This window comes from Armigeres subalbatus, chromosome 1 (genome assembly GCF_024139115.2).
Source record: "Armigeres subalbatus isolate Guangzhou_Male chromosome 1, GZ_Asu_2, whole genome shotgun sequence".
Lineage (NCBI taxonomy): Eukaryota > Metazoa > Arthropoda > Insecta > Diptera > Culicidae > Armigeres > Armigeres subalbatus.
In genome coordinates, this window is record NC_085139.1 from 200,985,507 (window position 1) to 201,003,472 (window position 17,966).

Below are 17,966 nucleotides of genomic sequence, written 5' to 3' on the forward strand. Positions count from 1 at the left end.
GCTAATATCAGTGGGACTATGAGTGACCAGAACGACAATTCATGTCGCATCAAAACAAACAAGCGCTCTCGTATAGACGATGATGTGAATGCTATACTGCCTGTTCCTCTGACCCTGGAATCTGCGGTGGCTAAGCTTATGGACCAGTTTAGTCATACGAACATGATGATCGACAACATGCGAAGCGATATCAACCAAAAAACTGAAGCGGTGAAGTCTGATCTCGAAGAAAAATTGGCGAATGTATCTCATGAGATCAATTCCCTTAAAAGTGAATGTAGCGTTAAATTTAAAAGCATTGACGATACGCTTGACTCGGTTAATGAAACAGTGGAGCGTGTTGGAAATCTCGGTAATAGGAACGATCTCATTGTAAGCGGCATCCCGTTTATGACTGGGGATAATTTAGAAAGCTATTTGGAGTATATCTGCAAACGCATTGGATACAGTGAAAATGTTGTTCCAACGACAGACATCAGGCGTATGAAGAACAGACCCATGAAGGACGGCGATGGTAGTCTCATTATTGTTGAGTTTGGATTGAATTTTGCGAAATGTCGAAGATTGTAATATGTTAGAAATATTTGTAATTGTAGCGTACGTGCTATGTCCCTCTAAAAATTGCTTCCCGTTTTTCACCTAATGGTTCCTCAACATGACCACACTCTGACTAATATCCCTGGAGCCGTGTTGAATGCGGCACTTGTTACTGGCAAGTTTAATATTTGCCACGGAAACGTCCAAAGTTTGCGTGCGAGGAAAATGAACAAACTAGACGAATTGCGGCAAACCCTGATGAAATCAAAGATAGAAGTCGGTTGCTTTACAGAATCCTGGTTGACCCCCAATAACAGCGACTGTAGCGTGGCTATCGATGGTTTTTCTGTTGTAAGGAACGATAGGTTCTATCGGCGCGGGAGTGGAATCATTGTTTTCTACCGGAGTCGTCTCACTTGCATCGAAGTCTACAATACGAACCTGACATCAAGCTCAGAGGATAAGACCGAGTGTCTCACTCTAGAATTTCGAATTGATATTTCAAAAATGTTGTTAATGGTTGTTCATAACCCGCCAGAAAATGATTGTTCGTCTTTTTGGAAGAAACTTTTGCTGAGTTTTCAAGAAGCTATGAAAACATTGCTGTAGTTGGCGATTTCAACACCGACATGCTACGAGTCAGCCATAAACGTAACCTTCTGAAGTCGGTATTGTACACTTTCTCACTGACATTGATCGGTGACGAAGCAACTTATGTTTATGATGGTGGCTGTTCCCAGTTAGACTTGTTCGTTACTATAGCAGTGCTATAGCAGTGACGTAGTCATGCTACGTTTTGGTCAAGTCAGTTTTCCTGGCCTTTCGCAACATGATCTTCTTTATGCTTCACTAGATTTTGACGTCGTGCGACCTTCCAGCGCTGCGAAATGGTGAGTTGACAGCCGGGAAGGGGCGCCTAACATAGATCTGGCCCTCACAAGTTCCAATACTCACGCTTCCACGCTTCCGATGACAATTGACCGCCAGCTAAGGGTTGCGTACTTAGCTGGTAGTGACATCAGCTAGAGCGAGAGGGTGCGTCCTGTGGGGTCTGCCTAGGATGTGGTGAGGTTCGACAGTGGGCTCTGTTGAACTTCTATAATAAGCTGCATGTGTCCCCAAGCAGGCCCTATCAAAGCGACCGTGTGCCGCTCAAAGCGCACTAGCCTAGTCCTGGTGTTGGGTGGGACTTTAAACAAATTTGACCCGACTGATCGAGCGTCTGTCCACCAAGGTGGTGCGGCTCCAACAGCGTCTGTTCTGGAATCCAGCGGCTGAGTATGAAATGCTATTCCCCGGAAGCTATACCTAAGATGGCAGCCCCATCCCAGTGGGCCAACAACCTACTGTTCCCGAAACATCAATTTGTTCGAGAATCCGTTAATGAAAGAATACGGAATGATTTTACGGCGACGACTGTTTGCGCGAAACAACGGACACGAGCAGGAACATGGAACGTTTTAACCCTAGCCCAGGAGGGTAAATTGGCACAACTTGCCAATGAGGCACGCCGCATGAAGCTTGAGATCCTGGGACTGAGTGAAGTCCGCTGGCCAAATTTTGGAGAACACAGAACGCCGTCGGGACAAGTTCTGCTATACTCTGGTTTACGAGGTGAACACGCTCCCCGGCATCGCGGAGTTGGCTTCCTACTAAGCGCTCAGGCACACTCTGCGCTTATGAAGTGGGAACCTATAAGTGAAAGGATAATCGTTGCCAGATTTAGAACACGGGTCCGAAACCTTACTATAATCCAATGTTATGCGCCAACCGATGCTGCCGATCTGCAAGACAAAGAGAACTTCTACAGTCAACTCAATGCCGTCGTAGATAGAATTCCGAAGGGTGATATCAAGATCTGTTTGGGCGACTTCAATGCGAAGATCGGATCCGACAACTCGAACCATGAGCGCATTATGGGACGCCATGGTCTCGGAGAAATGAGCGAAAACGGAGAGCTGTTCGCAGAATTTTGTGGTAGTAACGACATGGTGATCGGGGGATCGCTCTTCCCTCATCGACCGGTTCACAAGGTCACGTGGGTCTCCCGTGACGGCTTTACAGAAAATCAAATTGACCACATCTGCATCAGCCGAAAATGGAAACGGAGCCTTCTTGATGTACGGAATAAACGTAGTGCCGATATCGCGTCTGATCATCACCTCCTCATCGGCGAAATACGCCTGCGTATTGCGCGGATTCGTCGGCAGGAGGAAAGAGTTGGACGACGATTCAACACACGCCGACTGGAAGATGGCACGGTGAAACGGTCCTTCGTTGAAGAACTGCAGACGCGTGCTGCAGATATTCCGGAAGGTGGCAGCGTGGAAAACCAATGGATTGCCATCAAGACGGCCTTCATCGCCACCAGCGAGAACAATCTGGGCGAACTACGCACCCAGAGAAAACAATGGATCACCGATGAGACCTGGAGGAAGACAGAGGAGCGAAGAGAAGCCAAAACCGCGATAGAGCAATCGAAAACCAGAGGAGCCAAAGTCCCAGCCCGTCAACGATACGTGGCTCTTGAGAAGGAAGTAAAACGCTCATGTCGACAGGACAAGCGAGCGTGGGCAGACTCTCTCTGGCCGACGAAGGAGAAAGAGCCGCCGCAACCGGGGACATTCGCCTCCTCTACGATATCTCACGACGCTTAAGCGGGGCGAAGATGAATGCAACGATGCCTGTGAAAGACGCGAATGATCAGTTATTGACCGACCCAACTGACCAGCTGAAACGCTGGTTCGAGCACTTCGAGCAACTTTTTCAAGTGCCAGCCAGGCCATCACCACCTCGGCATGATCTGCCTAGGATCCGACGTATAACACGCGTCAATACCGAAGCTCCATCACTGCTAGAGATTCAAACAGCCATCCAAAGCATGAAATCGAATAAAGCCCCAGCGGTCGATCGCATATCAGCCGAGATGCTTAACCCCATGACATGCGCTCAACTACTGCATCGTCTATTTCGTAATATATGGGACACCGCAACTTTCCCGGTCGACTGGATGCAAGGTATCTTAGTGAAGGTGCCCAAAAAAGTGACCTGACTGTATGCGATAACTGGCGAGGCATTATGTTGCTGTGTACCGTTCTTGAAGTTCTGTGCAAAGTTATCTTAGCCCTGATTCAGGAGAAGATCGATGCGTCTCTACGGCGGCAGCAGACCGGATCCCGTGCCGGAAGATCTTGTATGGATCACATTGTCACGCTTCGCATCATTCTGAAGCAGGCCAACGAATTCCAAGAGTCCCTTTACTTGGTATTCATTGACTACGAAAAAGCTTTCGACCGTCTCAATCACGAGAATATGTGGGGCGCCCTGAGACGCAAGGGGGTTCCTGAGAAAATCATCGGCCTCATCAAAGCATAGTACGAAGTCTTCTCGTGTAGAGTGCTGCACAATGGGGTCCTGTCCGACCCTATCCGGGTCGTAGCTGGTGTGAGGCAAGGACGTATTCTATCACCGTTACTGTTCCTCATCGTAATCGATGAGATTTTGGTAGATGCGATAGACCGTGATTCAAACCGCGGGCTGCTATGACAGCCTATAACCATGGAGCTGCTAAACGACTTCGAATTGGCTGATGACGTTGCACTCCTTTCGCAACGGTGCTCTGATATGCAGAGTAAGCTCAACGACCTTGCCGAGCGCGCTCCTCCTCGGCAGGTTTAATCATCAACGTCAACAAAGCCAAATCGTTGGATGTAATCACGGTGACCCCTTCGAGTTTCACAGCAGCCGGGCAATCAGTGGAGAATGTTGAAAGCGTTCAATACCTTGGTATCCAAATGGCGTCAGACGGCGGTACCAAGGCGCATAGGCATAGGCGCATGGATCAAGAAAGCAAGGGCTGCCTTTGCGAGTTTAAGAAATATCTGGAAAACAGGCAGATAAGTGAATGCACCAAAATACGAATTTTCAACTCTAACGTGAAATCTGTGCTGTTATAAGCTAGCGAAACATGGTGTGTATCAGTGGAGAACGGCTGCAGTAGTTCATCAACAGATTCCTGCGGTATATAATTCGGGCTCCATCGTCGTTGTCACCAGAGGCCGATAGCAACAGAAATTCGGGATCGGAAGTGGATCTGGGTCGGCCACACTCTACGTAGTGGCGGAAATGAAATGTGTAAACAAGCATTAGACTGGAACCCAGCGGGACATCGCAGCAGAGGCAGACCCAGAGGCTCATGGCGGCGAAGCCTCAATAAAAAAAATAAAAGAAGGATCCATAAAAAAAAAGAAGAAGAAGGATCCATAAAAAAAATTTGTCGAAAGGTGTGCACAGAAATACCGTGTTTGGACTTAAACTAAATAGTAGTAGTACGTTGCAAATTGATAACACAGAAACAGGTTCTATAGTACACGCTCATTTTTCCAAGCTCTACAGCATTTCTACAGAAAACGTAAATCCGGTAAACTATGAAAATCCACTGGATGCTATCAACAACACTCTCTCAGCGGAGGATGGTGATAGTTTGGTTCAAGTAATATCTGAAGAGGAACTGTTTGAAACGTTGAAGGCATGTTATAAGAAAAAATCTCCAGGACCGGATGGGTTGACTTACGAGTTCTACCTTACCAATTATGACATAATCAAGTCGGATTTACTGCAATTGTATAATCTATATTTAAGTGGGCGAAGTGTTCCTCCAAAAGAGTTTACAGACGGAATAATTACTCTGATTCCGAAAAATGGTGACTTGACTGATTTGGATAACCATAGACCAATCAGTCTGTTGAATACAGATTATAAGATTTTTACCAAAATAATTTGTAATAGGATTCAAAAGCATATTGACAAACTTGTAGGACCTGGCCAGAGTGCCTGCATTCCAGGGCGATCTTGTATAGAAAATCTAAAGGACGTGCGTAGAATAATGACAAAAGCAACAGAGAGTAAGCGTTTCAAAGGACTTCTTTTAAGTCTCGATCTAGAGAAAGCTTTCGACAAGGTCGATCACAAATTTCTATGGAAAGTACTAGAGAAATTCGGGTTGCCATTCCAATTGATTCAATGCATACAGGGTTTATACAGTAAAGCTGCGTCTAAAGTGTTGTACAACGGTTTCTTAACTCGGGAAATTTCAATTAAATCTTCTGTCAGACAAGGATGCCCTCTGAGCATGTTGCTCTTTGTTTTATATGCTCGGGGTTCTTGTCTATGACAAATTCCTGAGAGTGATCGCATTTGCGGACGACGTAAATGTTTTTCTTCGAAACTCGGAAGAACTTGATAGAGTTTTGAATATCATAGAAATCTTCTCAAAGTATTCGAAAATAAAGCTAAATGTAGGAAAATCGATTTTTTTAAGAATTAACAGCTGCATGGGGGGACCTTTTCAGATAAGTGAAACTGAAAGACTAAAACTGCTCGGAATAACGTTCAAACCCACCTGGAGTGAAATTAAACACCGAATATGGCAAGTATCCTTCCGTAATATGTGTTTTATTGAGAAAGTATGGTATGTCAATACGTTTATTTTGTCAAAATTGTGGTATTTATCGCAGATATACCCGCCGAAAAACCAGCACCTTGCCAAAATCAAAACAGCTGTTGGGAACTTTTTGTGGAAAAACTGCATATTTAGAGTGGATAGGCGACAGCTTTACCTCGATGCCGACTGTGGTGGTGTTGGTTTGATTGACCCTACAGAAAAATGCAAAGCGCTATTCGTTTGGAATGTATTAAAAAATAATTACCAGAACTGTGATATAGGGGAAAAATATTTGCAAATCTTCAAATTTATGACCAAATTAACAAGGAATGGTAAAGAATGGATTACGTTGACAACTCATCTGGACGAAGAATTAAACTCTGTAAATAAAATATACCGGCACTTCATTCATTTACAAGCATTTACACCCACTGTGGAAACAATGTATCCACAAATTAATTGGAATGCTAGATGGAAAATTTTAAACTTGCCTCATTTGTTAGCAGAAGATAAATCAACATTATTTCGAATTTTGAATGACTTGATATCCAACAAATATAAACTTCAGATGTATGGAATAGGTAATCTAAATAACAACCTTTGTGATCTATGTGAAAGGGATAAGGTCGATAGCAACGAACATCGAATTAAAGAATGTGATGCATCTCGAGAAGTAAGAAAATGGGTCGCACATGTCATTAGGAGAAGATTAAATGTTCAATATGGTGATCTAGAAGATTTCTTAAGCTGGGAATCAGATGTTAACTGTACAATTCAAAATACAGCTTTATGGTTAGCAATTCATTGTATCGTTTATTGTGTCCAACAGCGTCATAAATGTAGTCTATTCATTTTCCAGAAAAGTATTCGTGAGTTTAGATGGAACAATTATGAACAAGTCAAAAAGTACTTTGGAACAAACTTAAATGAGCATGAGCATGAGCATGAGCATGATGACCGTGCATTTCGTAGTTGCTACTCCGTGATCGACCAGAACAATCGCAATTGCACAGGGAACCAATGGATGGAAGCATGGGATTTGCTCTCCAACCTCAATGTGCACAGTCCGAGAGCTTTAGTATTTTGGATAGTCGATAACGGCGCTGGCCACGTTCTCACGGTCATCGGGGATGGGAAGGAATTGATGATGCAGTCACTCGCCCACTGCAAGCCGAGAACACCTCTGCACTCGCCACGAGCTACTGCGGAATTTATTGGAATCTTGGGGTTAAGGTTTTATGGCAGAGGTTCGTCTTGGTTAACGGGTTGCCAATGTGATAGTTATGAAAGGGTGGTGTAGTATTCTAATTGGATGTCGAAACGAACTTTTTTCGCTCATTTCGAATTCTAACAGTAACCTGCTAGAACTAATCAAGTTGTAGGTATAGGGATAGAAGATGGAAACGGTATGAAAGCCCATTTCCAGTTCTAGCGATTGCTAGAACATGAGAAATATATGAAAAGATACAAAGTAGGAGAAATGGAACGGACCTGGGATTGAAGTACTTTGGAACAAACTTAAATATATGTTAATTACAATAGGGTAGAATCAAATTGTAAATTTTATAATGTACTTGGAGTAGAAATAAAAATTTATTTAAAAAAAACAGGCACGACTTCAAGAGTTGGTCCTCCACGAGAATCGTCCAGGTCTCGTGTCCATAGAGGACTACCGGTCTAATAAGCGTTTGTCACATTGTCAGTTTCGTACGGCGGTGAACTCTGTTCGATCGAAGCGTCTTGCGGAATCCAAAGAACGTACGATTTCCGGCCATGATGTGTCTCCGAATTTCTTTGCTGGTATCATTTTCGGCAGTCATCAGTGAGCCCAAGTACACAAATTCTTCTACCACCTCGATTTCGTCACCACCGATGGAAACTCGAGGTGGGTGGCTCACATTGTCTTCTCTTGAACCCCTTCCTATCATGTACTTCGACGTGTTGATGATTAGTTCATTTCGCTTAGCTTTCCTCTTCAGTCTGAAGTAGGATTCCTCCATCTTCTCAAGGTGACGTGCCATAATATCAATGCTGTCGGCGAAGTGCAATAGCTGGACGGACATATTGAAAATTGCATCACTCGTGTTAAGTAATCCCTGCTCTTCGTAAGTGCCTTCCAAAGTGATGTTGAATAGTAGACACGAAAGACCATTACCTTGCCGAACTCGAGAATGCTCCTAAAACTCGAACTATGCACATCACCCGATCCATCGTCGCTTTGATCAACCGTGTCAGTTTATCCGGAAATCCGTGTTCGTGCATTAGCTGCCATAGCTGGTCCCGATCAATTGTATCATATGTGGCTTTGAAGTCGATGAATAGATGATGTGGGGCACGTTGTATTCGCGACATTTCTGCAGTACTTGGCGAATGGCGAACACCTGGTCCGTGGTGGAGCGTTCACCCATAAAACCCTCCTGGTATTGCCCCACGAACTCCCTTGCAATTGGTGCTAGTCGACGGCATAAAATTTGGGAGAGTACCTTGTAGGCGGCGTTCAGCAATGTGATTGCGCGGTAGTTGCTACAATCCAGGCAAAACTTCCTCCTCCTAAATCTTGGTAATGACCCAGTGCAGCCGGCTAGCCAATGCCTTACTACCGTGTTTAAACAGCTCTCTTTGTAGTTGGTCAACCTCAGGGGCTTTGTTGTTTTCAGCCGGACAATCTCCTCCTGGATTTCCTGGAGATCTGGAGCCGGTGAAATTATGTCCTGCGCGCGTTCTCCCAGGTTCATCACCATACCGCCATCTTCGTCTGCCACATCGTCATTTAGGTGTTCTTCGTAGTGCTGCCGTCACCTTTGGATCACCTCACGCTCGTTCGTAAGAAGGTTCCCGTTTATGTCCTCACACATATCAGGCTTTGGCACGTAGCCTTTACGTGAACGGTTCTACTTCTCATAGAACTTTCGTTTGTTATTAGCGCGGTACAGTTGCTCCGTCTCTTAGCGGTCTCGATCGGCCTGCTGGCGCTTTTGCCTCCGGAAAATCGAGTTTTGTCTGTTCCGCTCCTGTTTATACCGTGTCTCGTTCGCCCTCGTGCGGTGTTGCAGCAATCTCGCCCATGCTGCATTCTTCTCTTCCACTAACTGCTCACATTCGCCGTCGTACCAGTGCTTCCAACGGCGGATCGAATATCTTTCCAGCCATCTTCAAGAGATGCTGCGCCTAGCTGCTCTTCTGTTGGAAGTGCCACTTCCAGCTGCTGCGCGTAGTCTTGGGCTAGTCTACAGTCTTGTAGCCGCCCAATGTTAAGCCGTGGCGTCCGACTTCGACGCGTGTTGTACGCACTGCGGTAAGTGCGGACGTTCATGATGTCGGATTAGAACGTGGTCCATTTGGTTTTCCGTTTCTTGGTTTGGTGATCTCCATGTGGCCTTGAGGATATTTTTGCGGGGAAAGAAAGTGCTTCGTACTACCATTCCTCGGGAGGCTGCGAAGTTTATGCATCGTTGGCCGTTGTCATTCGATATGGTGTGCAGACTATCCGGTCCGATGACCGGTCTATATCCTCCCTTCCTACCTGAGCGTTCATGTCACCGATGACGATTTTGACGTCCCGCAGTGGGCATCCATCGTATGTCTGCTCCAGCTGTGCGTAGAACGCTTCTTTCACGTCGTCGGGTCTCCCTTCGTGTGGGCAGTGCACGTTGATGATGCTATAGTTGAAGAAACGGCCTTTAATCCTCAGCTTGCACATCCTTGCGTTGATTGGCTGCCACCCAATCACGCGTTGGCGCATCTTACCCAGCACTATGAAGCCGGTTCCCAGCTCGTTGGTGGTGCCACAGCTTTGGTAGAAGGTAGCCGCTCGATGCCCGCTTTTCCACACTTTATGTCCTGTCCAGCAAATCTCTTGCAGCGCCACGACGTCGAAGTTGCGGGGATGTAATTCATCGTAGATCATCCTGTCGCAACCTGCGAAACCTAGCGACTTGCAGTTCCATGTTCCAAGCTTCCAATCGTGATCCTTTATTCGTCGCCTAGGTCGTTGCCGATTATATCGAGTCGCATTATCTCTTATATTGTTCGTGATTATTGGTTTTCCAGGCGGATTATTGGGCCTGCGCAAACCTCCTGTCTCTTCGAAGAGCCCTCGTGTCAGGGCTGTTATGGGTCCCACCTAACACCAGGACTTGGGCTTGTGCGCTTTGAGCGGCACACGGTCGCGTTGGTGGGGCCTATTTGCGGATACATGCAGCTTTTTATAGGAATTTAACAGGGCCCACTGTCAAACCCCACCACATCCTAGGCAAACCCCACAACTCGCAGATGGCCTGGGGAGGGATCGTCAAGCCCTTGGACATAGTCCCTGCTGCCCGCACGAATACTTAAACAGCATCTGGATAATATTCTCCCCACCAACAATATCTTGACTAACTCACAAAAGTGCTCGAACTCCGGAAGAAACATCTTTCAAGCAACTCTAGCTGTGAAAAACAAAATCACTGAGCTTAAATCAATCAGAAGAACCGGCAAGCTGATTGGATTTGACTTGGACCATGCTTTCGACAGAGTGGACCAGAATTTTCTGTTCAAAACAATGCGATGGCTGGGCATTAATGGAGGTCTAGTAGATCTTCTCTCCAACATAGCAGCAGCATCATCATCGCGGTTGCTGAAAAAAGGTCACCTGTCTACACCTTTCCCGATTCAGCGATCGGTTCGACAAGGAGATCCTCTTTCAATGCACTTATTCGTTCTGTACCTTCACCCTCTACTGCAAAAGTTGGAACAAGTGTGTGATGGTGACTTGATTGTTGCTTACGCTGACGACATCACCGCTATAGTTACCAGTGTGGACCAGATAAACGAGATGAGACGATTGTTTAGGCGCTTCGAAAGAGTGGCAGGAGCTCGCCTAAATGAAGCTAAAACGGTAGCTATTGATGTAGGTATAACAAACTATCCCCTAACTGTCCCGTTGCTCTTCACGCGTCCAGGGATAAAATTCTCGGAATAATATTTTCCAATTCAATACGCGAAATGGTTTCACTGAATTGGGACATTCTGCTGACTAACTTCTCTCGACAAATCTGGCTACACTCTACACACTGTCTAACACTGCTACAAAAGACAACACTCCTAAATACGTTCCTTTGTGGTACATCGCTGCGCAGCTGGCTCCAATGGCAGCCCGCCTTGCTAAACTAAAGGCAACTATGCGGAGATTCCTTTTCCGCGGTACGTTTGCAACCGTCTCTATGCAACAACTTGCTCGCAACAGAAAAGACGGAGGTTTGAGGCTCCATCTGCCTACATTTAAATGCAACTCACTACTCCTCAACAGACTCTTATCCGAAATAGAATCCCTCCCGTATTACAACCATCTTCTGAATCAGATTGTGCCCCCACAGCAAACTCGATATCCGATTTACCCTGCTTGAAATTGAGCTTGAGCTTGAGCTTGATTGACTGCTCGTAGTTGCTACTCCATTATGACCAGATCAGCTGTTCTTGCACAGGGAACCAACAGATGTTTGCTTAGGACTAGCTCACATCTTCAATGTACAAGTACTGGTGATCTCATTTGTTAGGTCATACTGGCGCCTGCCACGTCAGAATGCAAGTCAATGTAGGGAAGGGGAGGAAATGATGATGCAATCACTCGCCCACTGCAAGCCGAATATACCTCTGCACTTGCCACGAATTCATGCGGAATTTGTTGGAATTTTTGGGTTAGGTTCGAGAGGCAGAGGTCCGTCTTGGTTAACGAGCTGCCAATGTGATAGATAGGAGAAAGCAACTGATGGAATTTCTAATTGGATGTTTGGAAACGCGCTTTTCAGTTCATTTCCAATTCTAGCAGATTACTGTTAGAATATTCAAGCTGAAGGTATAGGAATTGAGATGGAAACGGTATGGAAGTCCATTTCCAGTTGTATCTCTTCACTGCGAAAAAAAGAAAACGCGTGGACTGTACTTGATGTATTTATTTCGACTGACTTTGAAAAAGAAAAAATAACAATAATAATAAAAACTGGAATGTTATTCTGGACAGCGTTGCCAAATGCACCGATTCGACGAAACATCCTCCCGCGCCATTGGATTTCCGGGAAATCAATACTACGTATCCGCCTTCTCCCTGTCGTCCAACGGAAGCAGTGCAATCTTGGCTGTTGATCTCTTATAAACCCCTACTGGCGTCTTCACAGTTACTACTCGCGTTACTGCATCTGGACCTGGGTGCGTGTCCACCACTCTGCCAAGTTTCCACTGCATAGGAGGGACGTTATCTTCCTTGAGTACCACCAAATCACCAACTTTGACCTCGGTGTGCTGTTTGGACCATTTGCGGCGCTGTTGCAATTCGGACAAATAGTCTGTGGACCATCGTCTCCAGAAGTCAGCACGCATCTTTTGAATATGTTGCCACCTAGACAATGTTCCGGGTTTGAGGTGATCATACGACGGCTCGGGAATAGCTGTGAGAGGACGGCCAATTAACAAGTGACCGGGTGTTATAACGTTGTAGTCGTCTGGGTCTGCTGTTTGCGGTACAAGAGGTCGTGAATTTAGTATCCCTTCAATTTGCGTCAAGAGTGTGTTCCATTCTTCTTCGGTTAGCTTCGCATCTCCCGCAGTGCGCTTGATTAGGTATTTAGCCGATTTTACGCCAGCCTCCCATAATCCACCCAGGTGTGGCGAGCGAGGAGGGATAAAGTGCCAATTAATCTCCTTGGGCAGGCAAAACTCTTGAATGGCCTCCAAGGTTAACTCTTGTCTCAGTAGATTGTAGAGTTCGTGAAGCTCCGAATTTGCCCCTGCGAAATTTGTAGCATTATCGCTGTACATGTCTGTTGGAATGCCGCGTCGGGCAACAAATCGTTGCAAAGCTGCTACGAATGCAGCCGTCGTTAAATTAGAAACAAGCTCAATGTGAATGCATTTGGTGACCATGCATACAAATAACGACACATATGCCTTACAGTACACTGGCTTGCGCGGATTTCCTTTGCGCACAAAAATTGGCCCAGCAAAGTCAACGCCCGTTCGCTCAAATGGAAGAGCCTGGGTTACCCTGCAATGGGGTAAATCTCCCATGAAAAGTTTAGTCTCTGGAGGGTTGACTCTCAAGCAGCGTAGACATTTTCGTAGTTGTTTGCGAATCACACTTCGTCCATTGAGTATCCAGTATCGCTGCCTTAAAACCGAAAGAGTTCCACTCGGGCCAACGTGTAGATTTTCATCATGGGTAGCTTGAATTAGTATTTCCGTGACGTGATGATCGGCTGGTAGTATTGCCGGACACCGTTGCTCATATGATACGTTCGCGTGTTTGATTCTTCCGTTAACCCGTAGTATGCCACTACTGTCGACCCATGGATTGAGGCTTCGTAGTCTTCCGATGTATCTTTCATTTGTGCCTTGCTTCTTTCGAACTTCATGAATATCTTGTAGTAGTCGTTGTTGTTGCATCATGTAAACTATAGCTTGAAGCGATGATCGTAGTTCAGCAACAGTAGGACGTACTTCTTGTGCCGTATTAGGGAATCGTTTACGAGCTCGGTTGACAAAGCGAATCACATAGGCGAATATTCGTTGCAATTTTCGGAATGAACTGAACCTTTTGAAGATTCGATCGTACTCTAGCTGACGTTCTTCAGTGGTCACCACCGCAGCAACCTTCACTTCCGGAAGATCAATCACCTCCTGTATTGTTTCTTCTTCGTAGTTGCATTGCTGCAGAAACTGTGGTCCATGCCACCAGAAGGAATTTCCAATCAAGTTTTCCGGATAGAGACCGCGTGAAACAAGGTCCGCAGGATTGTGACTTGTGGGCACGTACTTGTACTCGTAGGTTGGTCTAGGTGTAAGTTCTTGAACGTGTGCCACTCGATTAGCAACGTATGTGTTCAGCTGGTTAGGAGATTTCGTCAGCCATCCTAGTGTGATTGTAGAATCCGAATACAATACTTTACGATCGAATTTCATCTTTAGAGCTTCGACGACCCTTGTCACCAGCCTTGACATCAAACGAAAGCCGCATAGTTCGAGCCTTGGTATTGTAGACTTTGGTGCCAAATGAGATTTACTGACGAGCAGATGAACTTCAACAGTGTTGTCCGCAAGAATACTGCGCACGTAGACGCCTGTAACGCATCCGAAAACGAGTGTAATTCCAATGCAATTCGATGCGGCGCGATGACTCGACGACAATCGATGCGTGGATCCATTAATGTCCGTAAAACTTCACGGAACTTGTTCCACTTTACCACGTTGTCATTGCTGAGTTCTTCGTCCCATGACTCTTTGCTTCTCCACAGCTGACGCAATATGAGTTTAGCAGTGACACAAACCGGTGCCTGCAGACCCAATGGATCAAAGGATTTGGCAATTTCAGACAAAATGTATCGTTTCGATACCGGCTGCGTTAGCTGAGTGGGGCTATCCGAAACAACAGTTTGTCACTTGTAGGGTTCCATAGTATGCCAAGGGTCTTAATCATGTCGTTCACGCCATTTAGTTCATATGACACTCGCTGCTCTCTTCGATCTTCTGGTATGTTATCGAGGAAATCGACAGAATTTGAGCACCATTTGTGCAGTTGAAATCCACCCTTGTCTAGTACCTCCTCCAATTCTACGCGAGCCAACAACAATTCCTCCAGTGTATCGGCACCCGAAATTGCATCGTCGATGTAAAAATCATTTTTATTATTTTGGCAGCGCGCGGGTAGGATTGTACTTCTTCGTGTGCTAATTGGTTCAATGTGCGGGTAGCCAAATACGGTGCTGATGCCGTCCCATAAGTGACGGTCAATAGTTCGAGTGTCTTGCATTGTTCTATAGGATCTGATCGCCATATTATGCGTTGGAATTTAGTATGCTCGTCGTGCACTCGAACCATACGGTACATCTAAGAGATGTCAGCCGTGAACACGAAGGCGTGTGTTCGGAGCCGGAGCACTATATCGATGAGCGGGTCTTGAATGGTAGGGCCCACCATCAAAGTATCATTCAAGGACAGACCGGAACTTGATGGTGCAGAAGCATCGAATACTGTTCTTAGCTTGGTTGTAGACGAACTTGGCTTGAGTATAGCGTGGTGGGGTAGGTAGAATCCACCAGCCTCTTCTTCAGATGAATCGATCTCTCGGCAGTGACGTAATTGCTTGTATTCTTCCATAAACGCACAGTAAGCCATCTTGAGTTCAGCGTCTTTGGCAAATTTTTTCTCAAGGTAAGAAAATCGGAGTAGAGCGTGCTGCTTCGAGTCGCCAAGTTGACTCACATTGTTACGGACAGGGAGCTTCACTGTGTAACGACCACTTGCGTCGCGACTGTAGGTTTGCTGATAGAACTTTTCACACGCCGTCTCTTCAACTGACAAACTTGAAGCGGTTGGTACCGCCTCGGATTCCCAAAAACGTTCGACGAGATCGTTTAAATCCGCTTCCCGTACCACAACGTTGCAGCGGTTCACATCGTACCTCCAGCTAGTAGTGTCGGCTAGACCACCAACCACCCAACCAAACACTGTCTCCTGCACAAACGGCAAATTCTCGGCTAGTTTGACTCTACCCGATTTCAGGAGACCAAAGAAATGGCCAACACCAATCAGCATGTCCACCCGCTGAGGATGGTGGAAGTCCGGATCAGCAAAAATCATTTCGGATGGTATTGGCCATGTGGTAATATCGATGTACTTTGCTGGAATTATCCCAGTGATTTTGTTGATCACCAGACACTCAATGATACTTGTGTAGTTGTAGTTACGTGCTTGCACGTTGACGTGTACCAAGGTCGTGACCCGAGTCGCTGTACCATCCACACCTGTCATTTCAACGTTGACACTTTGACGCTTCAATCGTAGTAGAGAAGCGAGTTTTTCCGTTAGCAGGTTTACTTGCGAGCCACAATCTAGCTGAACGCGGCACAGCTGAGCTCTTCCGCTGTCATCATATACATTCACAACCGCGGTGCAAAGAAGCGCCTGTTGCTGATGAATTGTGCAAGAAGCACTGATAGCTTTCGTAGTAATAGGCGTCATAGAGCCTTCATTCGATTGTGCCGATGGCACCGTAGTAGCAGTCTGTTCGGCAGCGACAACCATAGACGTAGAGTTTACATGTAGAGTAGAGTGGTGTCGCTTCTTACAAACCTTGCAGGACATGGTAGAGGAGCAATGTGCAGTGACATGCCCCTTCCGCAAGCAGTTGTAGCAAACTCCGTGTTGCTTTGCCTTCTCGTAGCGTTCTTTCGGATTAAGTTTGAGAAAATCCCCACACTGATGGTTAGGATGGGATTTTTCACAGAAATTACACCGATACTCGATGGATGTTGCCAGAGATGCTGCTTTCAGCGGAGGAATTTTCGTGGTTGCGATGCTGCTGAACTTTTTGGGCTTGCTTGTTGGCTCGATTCGCTCCAGTACTTGACTCCGGGAAGTGAGGAACTTGATTGTGTCTGTATACTGAGGAATGTCGCCATGATCGATGCTGCTTTCCCATAATTTTCTCGTCTCTAAGTCGAGCTTTGACGCCAGGATGCTGACGACAATTATATCAGATAGTCCGTCCATTTCAAACTCATAGAATTCGAGTGCATCCACGTGCCGCTTACAAGTGTCAACTAGCTCCCGTAGCTGCTTGCCACTTTCGGATGTCATTGATTTGAGGCCAAGAATGCCACTCACGTGAATGTCGACAATCTTCCTTTTATCTTCGAAGCGTGCTGTTAGATGTTCCATGGCAGCTGCAAAATTGCCGTCGTTGATTGTCTGTTGATCGATTGTTCCGGAAGCTTCGCCCACCAAACATTTGTCGAGGTGGTAAAGCTTCGTCGCATCCGATTCGCCACCGTGCTTGCTCATGACATCCGTGAAAATTGCCTTGAATTTAAACCAGTTTTCTGGTTTTCCATCAAACGTGGGCAGCAGAGTGTGTGGAGCGGATTGTACTCGAACTGGTTGGGATTGCACCGGAGCTGTTTGGACGATCATTTGAGGTTGATGCTTTCCTTCTTGTTTCGCTCCTTCCAGCAATCTGCACACCCTGGTTCGAACATCGTTGTAAAGCTCCTCGAATTCAACGTATTTATCTTCCTGCTCCGTAGCATGAACAGGCGAAAGTGCGTAAATTTTGTTCTGGAACTGGTTGAATTCGTCGTAGGCAGCGTCAATCGTCTTCAACTGGGTGCGCAACAAAAACTCATCCGGAACTGTTTCCGATTGTTCGTGCCGGAACAGAACATTTCTGATCCGTGTAATTTTGCCCTTGACGGCTCCGCGTTGTAGAACAGTTGCTTGAAATTCTTCCGCCATTTTCTTTTTCTGTTGCTGGCGTTCCCCGATTGGCGTGCTAAACACTTCCACTTTATTTTCCGGTTTCTTCACGGGAGTTGACGACATTTACCCATCCATTCGACCGGTGGGTCCTTCCGCGATTGTGACGACCGAAACTACTTCGAAACCCGGCGATGTAGGACCAAAATGTATCTCTTCACTGCGAAAAAAAGAAAACGCGTGGACTGTACTTGATGTATTTATTTCGACTGACTTTTGAAAAAGAAAAAATAACAATAATAATAAAAGCTGGAATGTTATTCTGGACAGCGTTGCCAAATGCACCGATTCGACGAAACACCAGTTCTAGCGATTGATAGAACATGAGAAATATAGAGAAATATACAAAGTAGGAGAATGGACCGAGCCTGGATTGAACCCACGATCTCCTGCGTATGAGGCAGAAGCAGTAGCCATATGACTACCAAGCAGTGGTGCAATTTATCAACAATGCCTGCTGAGTGTGATTATTTTGTTTTGTATTTTTCTCTGCTCCTCTTTGCCTATGACGGTGCCTTTTAGTCAGAACGACAAAACAAGAGTAGCTTAGCAAACTCGGTTTGCCAACAGCGGGCTGAAGCTGATGATCAGTCGGCACAAATTTCCTGTCACTGTCTTTCAAGTGATAGTATTCACCCATGCATTTATATAGGGCCGTCGCATTCACACAGCAGCGAGTGAACTGAATAGACTGCCACTG

The 17,966-nt window shown here is 46.0% G+C and overlaps 2 protein-coding genes across 2 annotated transcripts; both read right to left on the minus strand.

Annotated features, from left to right (window-relative positions):
* Positions 1-12,046: 12,046 nt before the first annotated feature.
* LOC134206911 (uncharacterized) lies at positions 12,047-13,915 on the minus strand. Its single transcript, XM_062682656.1, has one exon. The coding sequence runs from the start codon at positions 13,913-13,915 to the stop codon at positions 12,047-12,049; it is 1,869 nt and encodes a 622-aa protein (XP_062538640.1).
* A 924-nt stretch (positions 13,916-14,839) lies between these two features.
* Positions 14,840-17,332, minus strand: LOC134206912 (uncharacterized). The gene has a single exon (XM_062682657.1). The coding sequence runs from the start codon at positions 17,330-17,332 to the stop codon at positions 14,840-14,842; it is 2,493 nt and encodes an 830-aa protein (XP_062538641.1).
* Positions 17,333-17,966: the final 634 nt, after the last annotated feature.

What these genes read in the sequence shown, in the direction of transcription:
- LOC134206912 (XM_062682657.1), bottom strand. Translation starts at nt 17,332, where the DNA reads ATGTCGTCAACTCCCGTGAAGAAACCGGAAAATAAAGTGGAAGTGTTT.
- LOC134206911 (XM_062682656.1), bottom strand. Translation starts at nt 13,915, where the DNA reads ATGAAATTCGATCGTAAAGTATTGTATTCGGATTCTACAATCACACTA.